The sequence below is a fragment of the Gobio gobio genome (genome assembly GCF_949357685.1).
Source record: "Gobio gobio genome assembly, chromosome: 17".
Lineage (NCBI taxonomy): Eukaryota > Metazoa > Chordata > Actinopteri > Cypriniformes > Gobionidae > Gobio > Gobio gobio.
In genome coordinates, this window is record NC_137110.1 from 10,491,544 (window position 1) to 10,504,766 (window position 13,223).

General features: G+C 38.9%; 1 protein-coding gene across 2 annotated transcripts in view; it reads right to left on the reverse strand.

Moving 5' to 3' along the window:
- cntn4 (contactin 4) overlaps positions 1-13,223 on the reverse strand; it is a 229,651-nt gene that overhangs the window by 136,018 nt on the left and 80,410 nt on the right. For both annotated transcript variants that reach the window (XM_079841184.1, XM_079841185.1), the window contains exon 4: positions 1,646-1,821. In XM_079841184.1, the coding sequence (XP_079697310.1) occupies positions 1,646-1,821 (176 nt within the window). The remainder of the gene's footprint in view (positions 1-1,645; positions 1,822-13,223) is intronic.

Here is a 13,223-nt window from a genome sequence, read left to right on the forward strand (position 1 = left end):
AATGTTAATGACAGACTTCATGGGTTTATTAGGCTGCTGTCACTTTAAGATCTGAAGCACATCCGATGTCCACTCAACTCTTTGCATTCATTTAAAGGGTTAGTTCACCCAAAAATGAAAATTCTGTCATTAATTACTTACCCTCATGTTGTTCGACACCCGTAAGACCGTTCGTCTTCGGAACACAAATGAAGATATTTTAGTTGAAATCTGATGGCTCTGAAAGGCCTCCATTGGCACAATGGCACGGTTCACTCTCAAGACCCTTAAAAGGTACTAAAGACGTCGTTACAAAGTCCATCTCACTACAGTGGTTCTAAAATAACTTTATGAAGCGTTTATGAAGCGCTTCGAAGCGTTATGAATCAGTGAGTCGAATGAGCAGTTTGGCGGTTTGACACGCGATCCGAATCATGATTCAGCTCACTGATTCATAACGCTTCGAAGCTTCATGAGGCCGTGTTTTGAAATCGGTCATCACTATATAGGTCGTTATTTAGGGTTTTTTGTGCACAAAAACTATTCTCGCCGATTCATAAAGTTATTTTAGAACCACTGTAGTGAGATGGACTTTGTAACGACGTCTTTAGTACCTTTTATGGGTCTTGAGAGTGTACCGTGCCATTGTGCCAATGGAGGCCTTTCAGAGCCATCAGATTTCAACTAAAATATCTTCATTTGTGTTCCGAAGACGAACGGAGGTCTTACGGGTGTCGAACGACATGCAGGTAAGTAATTAATGAGAGAATTTTCATTTTTGCACTGTTTAACCACTTTAAGACTGTGCTTATGAGGATACTCGACAAAGAGGACATTTTGGTATACTTTTTTGTGTTTTTGTCTGCTCAAACGCGAAAGAGAACTCAAGGCGGTCGCACGCTGTCTGAACTAAGCGGCTTTCTGTGCGCATGAGTGTTGTGTGTGTCACACAGACAGGAGATTCACAGACAGCACGCCAGTACAGATTTAAGTTGAATGGTTGAACAGCACTTGAATGAATGATAACGCTAAATCATATACTGTAGCGCAGGATGACATAAAAAACTGAAACTTAATTGTGTTAAATATTTTTAACGTGTAAACTGAAAAAATTTATCGCATGCATTAACACGCTAATTTTGACAGCCCTAATAGTAGGTCAGTCTGGTTTTCTATACAAAAAAAATCTAATAGTGTGTACTGTGCATATTGCAGAAATTATACAATTAGTACGCTTGTATGCTTCTCCAAACATGATCTCATTATTTTATGGGCTGAACAGGGCTTTTTTTTAAAGGGTGTGTGAAGGGTGGAACTTCTTTTAAAACAGCCATAACTAGCAGCACAAGGCCTGAATGTGTTTTACTGAATCTCATGTTTTGATGTCTCATTTTCAGCCCATATAAATGATGACTGCAAGACTGAATCTGGCCCATGAACAACCGTTGCGTATGTGAGGTACAGACAGAGTGAGAGAGAAACAAGAATGAGAGAGGGTGAGAAAGAGACCAGGCTCTCCTCAGGGAAAACATTTCCATTTTGATCATGTTATCGGGGAGGAGAACAAGGGCCAGCGCACCAGTCCGTGCTGTCAGGTCTGCAATGTCCTGTTTGTTTGGACTTTATCTGTGCTGCAGGTTTGATCAGAGATCAGAATGTGACTTACAGGCAAAGGTTAGACTGGCCTCCCTGCTGACAATAGTCCCGAAGGAGTTGGAGGCAAGGCACTGGTACGTCCCAGCGTCCTCATCTTTATTGAGATGGTTGATGCGAAGGTTGCCTCCAGAGAGGCTGTGATGGGAGCCGGGTTTAGGGTTGACCAGACTGCCATTTAGCTTCCACCTACAAGACAAAGGAGTTCACAGTTCAGAGATTTCAATATGAACTCATACATTTCTCATCATGACCTTCCATGACCAAACTGTCACAGCAAGGCGTATTAATGTTATAGCTCTATACTCTTATTGTCAAAAATGAGCATTGAAAATATATTTAAAAATACCTCATTTACACTACAAAAAGTTTGAGGTCAGCAATTTATTTAGCAATAATGAATTAAACTGATCAAAAAGTGTCATTTAATGTTCCAAATATTTATATTTGAAATAAATACTGTTTTGAAATATTTAAAAAATATATTAAAACAGAAAACAGATGATTTAAATTGCAATAATATTTCACAATATTATGATTGGTTGATTGTAATCCATTCCATACTTTTTTAACAAAGATATCTGACCTTATCAAGATGAATTTGTTCTGACAGTTTAACTCTGAGTTCTTGTCATATTTTATTACCATTTTCTAACCTAGCAAATATATATATATATATATATATATATATATATATATATATATATATATATATATATATATATATATATATATACAGGGTTTTTCCTGCATTGAAAATTTTTTGGCGGCCGCCAAGACAAATTTTTGGCCCGCCAAAGCCATAGATGACTGTTGCACGTGTGATATGGCCGTGTTAACTGAGTGACAGAGAACGAGCAGAGAGCTCCTCCCCCGCGCGACCGCTCTCTCTTTCTGTCGATGTCTTCTCATATTTCACATATTGGCTCATATTTCACATATTAATCAAAATCAAAAGGTCGGAAGACCGAATCCATGTTGCACGTGCCGCACTAGGATATTTTTTTTCCTTGAATTTCCGCTGGGTGTGGGCGCTCAAAAAACATTGACTCTTCTCTGACCAGCTGACATAAACATAAGTTTCAATAAACGGGAAAACATTATATTCTGTTATGAAGTGTATTCTGTATTGACAAATCTTTCGCGATGTTCTAGCAGACGAGATTCGCACACAGTGACACAACGCGTCTGCTAATGTCCGATTCGCGAACCAATGACTCCTTTGAATCGAATCCCCCTCCACCAAACTTTACACTTGGCACAATGCAATCAGGCAAGTACCGCTCTCCTGGCAACCGCCAAACCCAGACTCGTCAATCGGATTGCCAGACAGAGAAGTGTGCTTCGTCACTTCAGAGAACACGTCTCCACTGCTCTAGAGTCCAGTGAAGGCATGCTTTACACCCCTGCATCCGACGCTTTGCACTGCACTTGGTGATGTGAGGCTTGGATGCAGCTGCTCAGCCATGAAAACCCAGTCCTTGAAATATATATTAGGGCTTGGCAAATGAACGCGTTAACACGGGCGGTTAATTTTTTCAGCTTAACGCATTCAAAATATTTAACGCAAATAACGCAGCGTCCGTTTTTATATCCATTTTTGCTTAGCATTACATGATCATCACGCTCTTATTCATGTAAATGCTTCCAAGCGTGACAAGACACAAGAGAACGCGCTGTATGCCAATGTCCTGTGTGTGTGTGTGTGTGTGTGTCAGTGTCCTGTCTGTGTGGATGCGTCTCATGTCAGCAAATCAAGGGACACACACACACACACACACACACACACACACTCGACGCATAGATAGACTCGCATCAGTTTCCTGCTCACATCGAGTTCTCTTTTGCTCTTGAACAAACAATAACACAGAAGATTTTGAGTATTCTCATATTAGGAGTCTTAAATTTGTTAAATAACGTCTTAAATGAACTTAAAGAGTTGTGAGGAAATGAGATGCGCGGGACAGCGCGTCAGATCCGCTGCTGTTCTTAAAGTGACAGGAGCACTGATGATGCCTGTCATTAATGTTCATCAAAGAACAACGGGAACAGAGAAAATTGTAGCTTTAATGATGATTCATCTATATTTAATTTATTATTTATGCAGTTAAGAAAGATAACTATTACATTTCTGTATATAACAGGGAAGGCCATGGGTAAATATGACATTTATTATTTTGGGTTTATGTAAAGATTGTTTTAAGTTCACTTAAATTAAAAGTTTTTTTTTAAAGCCTAATAAAAGTTGAAATTGGGAGCTTTCAGTTATACTGTAATGTAACGTCATTAATGTTTCATAGACACTTTAGTATCAGTGATGCTGGCCTTCATTCATAAAAATATGACAATACAACACATATTTAAAATATGATGCCTTTAAATTGTTTATACATTCATTTGGAGAGTAACTGAAATTATTACAATATCAAAATATTAAAAACGTAAACAATTAAAAACTTGCGATTAATCGCGATTAATTACAGAAAAAAATGTGATTAATTAGTTATTTTGTTTTAATCGATGGCCGGAAGCAGGTTGTTTTCCACCGGGTGACATGAGACATGTGGGTACAAATCTGGGCAGGTAAAACAAAAGTTCTAAGTGTGATCCCACATAAAAACAACCAGTGAACTGCAATGAGTAACTGAGATGCACTGCTGCTATTAGACTCCAGAGTAAAGCACTTAGTACACTACACTAACTCCAATGGGATTGTCCTTGCAATTAGTGCACTGTAAAGTGCTTTGCATAAAATGTGTCTACTAAATGAAAAGCAACCAGCTGTAGCCCTGATAAATTCAGAAGCCTGTTTTTTTTTCCCCCCATACCAAGATTAATGCTCAGAATGGCACGGCTTGTGACCATCCATCTTGTTGAACACAAAGTCATACAGCATCAAATGTGAGCTTTATCATGGCAAAGCACCAATTAAAACTAATATTTACAGTAAGCATTTCTGCATTCTACAGCATGCAATGTGATTACAAGGAATTTACTAAGATTACTGAAGGATTGAATTCATTTACGATATCAGCGGATTCTCCAACCATTCAAACAGCCTTATTAAAATAAAATATCTGCCAAATCAATACCAAAACCCACATATAAACCTGACTTTTAAAAATTGCTCTCTTTTCATCATTAACTGTGGAAATGGGAAATGGATGATACTTCGTTCATGAGGTTATGTGTGTGTTTTATGAGAGATCTATGTAGGGCTGCACTGTAAACCCTAGCACTAAAAATAATTAATTGGTTTGAGTAGGGCAAACTTAAATTAAACAAATTAGTTCAATCAAATTAACTTTTATGAGTATTTAAAATGTTCTTTTTCTTTTGAGTTCACGAAACTGACACATTTTAAGTAATTTTTAAATTTAACTTAAACTGGGCTGTGATTTCTATTTCCCAGCATGCTTTGCCATGGCACTCGCAAGGCTGAGTAAATGCTAAAATTAAGTGTTATATAAAGATGTGTGCAAGATTAATGTTAAGTTGGATATTTAGTAGTGTTTAATGTTTTGCTATGCTAATTTAGAAGAGTTTCTAATATGTTGGGATTTTTTTTTGTTGGTGTGACAAGTGGAGCATGAGCAGGTATATGTTAAATGTTCTATATTGTCTGCCTGCTATGATTTCGGCAATCCTATAAGATTATTACAAATCACACTCTACGAGATCTAATAAACTTGGGAATGACATGTATGTAGACTGTACAATAATGACACCTATTGAATTGTAGGTTATGACGCAAGTTAGAATAGAAGAATAAAACATCATCAGCATGCGCTAGTGGTAAACAAATAGAGCAAGATGAATCGCACTTTGGCAATTGTGGTTTTTATGTGCGCGGAGAATATGGATGTGGTCATGGCCATGCTCATTTTGCAAATGGAGCTTGAGATAAGTACTTTTAAGTTTTAGTGCCATGTTGCATTGATCAATACGCCATTTCATTTTGCATTTTTATTAGCTAGATAGACGTAGGCCGTAGCAGCAAACACACTGTGAGATGATCATGCTAAATTTCTGAAAATTAGCGCAGGCTATCTTTGGTCGCAAGACAGTGACAACGAACGTCTTTGAATCTCATTCAAACATAGGACCAGCGTTTAGGAGCCACGACCACAGAAATCACCATGATTGGTCATCTTTTGTCTGGGACAGGCCAAGATCATACAATGTGTACTGGACATTACTCATTCAGCAGTTGCTATGCTAATAAAAGCATTGTGTTACTAATTAGCAAGCTAGCATTTACTGAATTAGCTAATTTTAGCTAGTTATGTGTCCACTACTAAAAATATTTCAATCATTTGAAGTTAAATGTATGAGTTTGCTTACTCATATACTTCAAGTTAAGAGCAATTAGCATGTATAGTACAAAATAAAAATCTGCCAGTTCTGCTTGAATTTAACTGATCACCTCACATTTTTTGAGTTTTGCCACTTATTCGGGTTTACAGAGTGCACGATTAAGTGAAATAAAACCAAAACTGCTGTGCTGACATCAAAAGGCATTATCCTTTTTTCAAGCCAATATCAAATCGCTACTGTACATCAGTTGTCAGACTGGTTATAGCCCATAATAATACTTCTGTAATGTGATGGGACAGATTTCTGAGAAAAACAGGATTGACTGGATCATGAAAAGTGGTCTCAAAATTACAGCTGGGTAGTGGAGAGGGGTTGAAATCTGAAGCTTGGTGATGGCAGCTCAAAAGGTATTTTAGACAGAAATTTCGAGGACACTGATGAATCATTCAGATCAGGAACTAAATTAGAAAGTACATTTAGTCAATTTTGATTTCATGTTGACATTTTATAGCCAACAGCCTTCAGTTAAAAAAATTAGACAATTCAATTTTGGACTTTTTGATTTGCTAGTCTGCGATATACGCAAGGTGCCCCTGCTTTGTGCCTGACAAGCTGATTAGCCTTACAGGCTCAATATGGTTAGGGTTAGCAGAAAGTTTAGGGTTATGTCCTTGACTGCCTGTCAGGCACAAAACAGGGCACTTTCCACCAATCTCGGCTGCGGATGTTGCAGTAGACAGCACAAAAACCAGGATATGTCCCTGTGAACAAGATGTTTCAACTATATTTTCCTGGAAGAGAAAAAATAGGGAAAATTAAATCTGCTGTAACATTATTTTCTGTAACCATTTAGGAGCACACTCACTTCTAAGCTAACCGACACAGGCTAAAATCCACAAAACTTGACTGAATTTACAATAGCTGTGATCTTTTTTAAAGGGATAGTCCACCCAAAAACTCATCATATACCAGCAGCCATATCACCCTGTAGCCCAAGACTGGTTTCCCACTGAAGCTAAGCGGGGCTGAGCCTGGTCAGTACCTGGATGGGAGACCAACTGGGAAAACTATGTTCCTGCTGGTAGAGGTGTTAGTGAGGCCAGCAGGGGGTGCTCATTCTGTGGTCTGTGTGGGTCCTGACACCCCAGTATAGTGATGGGGACACTATACTGTAACAAGCACCGTCCTTCGGATGAGACGTTAAACCGAGGTCCTGATACTCTGTGGTCATTAAAAATCCCAGAATGTCCTTCGATAAAGAGTAGGGGTGTAACCCCGGCATGCTGGCATCCAAATTTGCCCATTGGCCTCTGACTAGGGATGCGCGGTATACCGGTACTGGAAAAATACCGGTATATATTTTATTTCAAACGGTACGATATCATGATTTTGCTCATTTCGGTATATGCTGCTGTTCCGAAGTACACCGCTAGGTGGCAGCGCGCTACCCAAACTGACGTGAAACCGGCAAATGTGGCAACAGAACAAGATGAATACAGCAGTTGAATCTCACTCAACACGCACAAAACTCATTAAAAAAAGAGAGGAGTAGACGTGAAACTTGGAATTACTTTGCTTATAAAACTGCTGAAGAACCATCAAACCTTGCCAAGCATCGGTCACTTAATTTCTGACTTGTAAGACATTATGAGATCGACAGGTGAGTGCATAATTCTAACGATCTAATTTAGACATTTTTCTTTTAACACTGATTAACGCACATACATAAGATCGTATCGTTTAAATATAATGAAATCTCCAGCGTTCGTTTCAACCAGTGACGTTACTTTAGACCTAATATTTGCACGCATACTATTGCACTATTTACATCTGCGAAAGACATACCCAACTCTGTTTATGTGACTACTCACTAAAGATTGACATTTTTGACATAATTTTGTGTGTATTTGACTGAGGAAAAACAATTTAATTTGGAATGTGCGAGCTCTTTAGGCCTGAGCTCTTTAGGCCTGTGTGTGTGTGTGTGTGTGTGTGTTTGTTGTTGGCATGAGCGCAAAGAAAGCTCTCTCTCAAAGAGCTCTCATCCCATTTGTATTACGAAATGCTATAAAATCGCTTGCATGTTCAAATTGGCGAGGTTTAAAAAGACGTGGGCAGTGATTTCCGTCAGCTCTCCCGCAACGGAAGCGAAAGTGTTGAATCTGAGCGTGCAGACTGCTTTTATAGTCCATGCATGATGTCTTTTGAAGCCAGAAGCAATTTGCTCATTTTGAGAGAATGGAGACGCGCAGTAATGCTGAAATTACTTACAAAAAAGTTTCCAAATGACTGATTAATGTGATAATCTTTGTTGATTAATTTAATAATAAACATTTGCGGTAATTTCCCGCTTCATAAACCCAAAACTTGCGAGAGTGAGTAAAATTATGCGCAATACCCGCATCAAAATTCAGACCCTGTATGGTATCGATTTAATATCGGTACTTCGGTATTAGATTGTGGTACCGTACCGAAGCCAAAATTGTGGTATCGAGCCATCCCTACCTCTGACCATCATGGCCTCCTAATCATCCCCATATATATATATATATACACGATTGGCTTCATCACTCTGTCTCCTCTCTACCAATAAGTTGGTGTGTGGTGGGCATTCTGGTGCAATATGACTGCCGTCGCATCATCCAGGTGAATGCTGCACATTGGTGGTGGTTGAGGAGATTCCCCCCTTCCATGTAAAGCGCTTTGAGTGCCTAGAAAAGCGCTATATAAATGTAACAAATTAATTAATAATTTACTCACCCTCATGCTGTTCTAAACCTGTATGACTTTCCCATCAAGCAATTTTTGCGTTTAAAAGACTTCTAATAGCCGTCCAAACACAGCCCTGGTGTCTAGGCTAAAACAAGGCAAAGTTTGGAACGTCAGTGAAAATGTAATAAACGTCTAAACGTAGCCCAAGTATAGATATCTAGAACACGAACATGTCAAACAAATGAAACCAAACACCTTGTAATCACTGTTGACGTTGCTTACATGATGGAATATCCTACATCTCACAAGTTATTTTGGCAAAAGACCTGTAACCAAATTCAAGGTTATTTTGGCTAGAAGTGGGTTACTCATAGCCGGACTATATCGGGTCTATAGTTAACTGAGATGGTTAAATGTTGGGTATTGCTTTCTGGGTTCTTTCGTCTGTGGAACACAACATATATTTTAAATAATATTGGTAACTAAACCCATTGAGTTCTATTGTATGGACAGAAAAAAAAAAGTTTGGAACGACGTAAGGGTGATTTTTGGGTGGACTATCCCTTTAAATAGCGAGAAAGCTAATGTTAAATCTCCTCTTTCAGCATGTGGTACATTCACACTGTGCTTTCCTAAATGGCGTTTGTAGCACAACATGTTGTTTTCTTTGTCTGTTTCACATTTGTATACAGATGCATCTTATTTTCCTAAACAAAAACAGAATCTCCCTAATGCCCCCTGAGAGAAGGGTCATTTGCAAACACACAGACTCTTCACACCAGGAAGCGACTGCGCGCCTATGCAAAGCAGAGCAGAAATAATAAGGGTGTAGCCCTACATCTCTTCTTTCAGGACTTCTGCTCTCGAATGTAATTTGAATCTAGTACCTCTAAATCAAAGACGCCCGCACATTCCCACCGCTACGCCGAGTGTTTTCAAAAGACAAAAACGCACTAAATATTTCATATTTGTAGCCCACAGTGAACGATACTGCACAGTCTTTAGAGAAGCCAGTAATTGATAGGAGTGGCGAGTTTCCAAATCTCAGGCTCAATAATAAGATGATTTCTCCTAACTGTTAGTTTCCAAGTGCCCTGTTCTCTTCGTTTGATCTTAGTGAGGCTGATGAAAAGAAAAAGGGACGAGCAGTTGTTTTTGACACACAAAAAAGAGTTTCTTGTTTATTTGAGATTCTTGATTTGGCGATTTGAGAAGGGTAAAAGCGCTCTTGCCATTAAGAAAAATGACAACATTGTGTGAAATCAAACTCATAAAATGAAATGTCGGTTGAAATGATATATCATGTCTAAGACATCCAATTATATAACGTAGCATTGCATTGAAACAAGAGAAGGGTACGAATGGATGTCATCAGTTATTACTAACCCCCTGTCCCTGGAAGAAATTGAGATTTCACCACCTACAGTTCCCATCTTGGGTGACAAAACATCCAGTTCGTGTCACAGACAGCCTGTGTTATTTCTCTTTATCTCCAAGTTTTTGTGACACATTTGCATTTTCACACTACGCCAATGCTTCGTTCTCGTTTCATCATGGGGGCCAGAAATACCGCCGCATTCTCCCGAAAAAATGTAACAACTTCATTTCAAAAGATCCATTATCAGCATACAAATGAGAATGCTGCTAAATGACAGCATGTCAAGAAACTTTGTGTAACCGTTAAAAAAACGGCCACTTCCCATCTGCTGCTGTAACTATGACTACAGGCTATCCTTTGATTGACAATTCTCCCTCAACTTCACGACGAGGTGATGCAAGGATACTCTATGGCATTCTCCAGTCTCCTTCATGTCATAAGCGGAGCTTCTTGAAGTGAGCTAAAGAGAAGTGAATTAGAATGAGAAGCTACCGAGAGAAAAGGTAGGAAGTCTGAAGTATAAGGAGCAGCTGTCATCCCAGATGAAGAGAACCTAGCAGTATAATTTACAATAAGTTGTTAAACTTCAATTATACCGCCTCTCCAAGCTTCTCCACAAGGATAGGTGTTACAAAGCGGCAGACCATGGAAGGTTAACAGGGCTTTTCAATAAGCAATGAAATAACATGCATTTTTTTCTGTTTTATTCTTGATATTTTAATGATAGTTAAAGGATAGTGAAAAAGTAGAGATGATTGGGCTTGGGATAAGATGGGTCAATGAGATCAGTAAATGACACAAGCCAGGCTCGAAATCACAATTGCTATAGATTACATGAGAGGTGATGTACTACATAAAAGTTTCCACATGCACTTAAAATTGCTTAAAGTTAGGCTGTGTTCACACTGCAGGGCTTAATGCTCAATTCCGATTTTTCGAAAAAATGCGATTTTTTTTGCAAGGCTGTTTACATTTCCAATTAAATGCGACCTTTTGTGATCTCCTCTGTGAACGTGAAATGACCCAGAAGTGACCCGCATGCGCAGAAGAGTACTCAACGGTCAACGACGTCACTTGTTGTTTACGGAAGTAGCCAAATATGGGTGTCAGCATTGGAGTTCGTTTAGCTTTATTAAAGTTATTTTCGCAACGGAGCCAGCACCATTACAACCTTCTCATGTTAAGAAGAAAATTAAAAAAGAGGAGGAGAGCAAGGTTTTTTGCCATGGCGTTTTGTGGAGCAGTGGTAGCAACATTGGTACAGAGAAACGTGTGAGTCGCAGCCAGGAGTGGTGGGATACTGATGTGAGTGGCTTTACTGATACCGAATTCGTCAGTAACTTCAGAATGACCAGATCCACCTTCAATTATGTTTGTGAGCGCCTTCAACTAACTTTGTCACGGGAAGAGACACGTCTGCGGCGGCCCATAACAGTGCACAAACGCGTTGGAGTTGGAGTGTATTGGCTAGCAACAGGTGCGTACTTCTTTTATTTATAGTTGTTTATCTTCTCATTCCCGCCTACTTCAACGTACAATAATGACGTTTGTCGCGTATCAACGACGTGCGGGTCGGATACATGTGACCTGGCAGTTCAGACTGAAGACGCATTTCAAAAGATCGGATATGTATCGGATTTGGACCACATACCCAAGTGGCCTGGGTCGCATTTGAAAAGATCGGATCTGTGTCGTTCAGACTGTCATGAAAAGATCAGATACAGGTCGCATAAGGGCAAAAAAAATCGGAATTGGGTCGTTTCAGCCTGCAGTGTGAACGCAGCCTTAGTTTCACATTCTTTTTGTGAGAAGAAAGCATCGCTACAACTTCTGAAAGTGAATAGCAGTGTTTTACTGTAGCATTAAATAAATAGTAAGTATCATTTTAAGCTTTAGGTTTCAGGTAAAATAATGAAATATTAAAATAAAACACTGCTTAGTCGTCACTCAATGAATTAAATAGACATGTAGGGCCAGATTTACTAACAGCTTGCGCCAGCGCAAAACCCTGTTTTGGCTTTAAAAAAACTACTATCAGGATTTACTGAAGACACGCAGTGAGAAATTAGCGCTGAAAAGGCATGGATTGGGTTATTTTTGCGGCTGAACTTATTGCATATGCATTTGTAGGAGTTTACCTTTCAGATATAAAATGTATGGGAGGAGATGAATCACGCAATGTAAATCTGGCCCTAATTCTTTTTAAACCTACAAAAGTTATTCCATCAAGAGCAGTGAGTGGTTTTCTCTTTGTCTATTGTTGTTTGATTAACATTAAGCACACAGACGGAAGCAGGTTTATTAGGCTGCTGTCACTTTAAGAGCTGCATGGATCCAATATACTGTTACACATGTTTTCTTTCTCAACTGTTTACTCCACTTAAGACATAACTGAATGTTTTTACATGAATACTCACCAAAATGGGCATTTTGACATAATTGTGTGTGTATTTGGCAATATAAGCTGCGGAAGAGAACTGAAATTGTGATTACGCACCCTACTTTGCATATATAATCAAGTCAAGTCAAGTCAAGTCACCATTTTACAATGCTTTAATTCAAAGCAGCTTCACAGTGTTAACAGGAAAACAATGCAACAGAATTTGATTCGGCTGTACAGCCGCAGTGGAGAAAACAGTGATGTCATTGTTCAGCTCAGTTCAATTATCATATAGTGTCAATGCGGGCAGATCAGTAATATAGTTGAATATTTCGTGTCCCCAACTAAGCAAGCCAAAAGCTTAAGGCAACAGAGGCGATGGTGGCAAGAAACCAAAACTCCATCAGGTGACATTAATGATATAACCAACATTAAAGCATGTTGCACGTATGTAACAGGCATGTATCCAGTCTATTCTCTGCGTCAATGTAAAACTAATCTTTTGAAGTATTAAAATCCTTCAGTTATCGTAAGCCAAATGCATGTCGCGATATGTACTTTTGCAATATTTCGATATACCATGCAGCCCTACATACTCTACTATTCAAAAGTTTAGTGTCTGTCCAATTTTTGTACAACATTTTTGAAAGATGTTTCTTATGCTCACCAAGGCTGCATTTCACCAAGGCAGTCTACAGTGTCACATGATCCTTCAGAAATCATTCTAATATGCTCATTTGGTGCACAAGAAACACTTATTATTATTATCAATGTGGAAAATTTTGTTCTGCTTAATACTTTTTG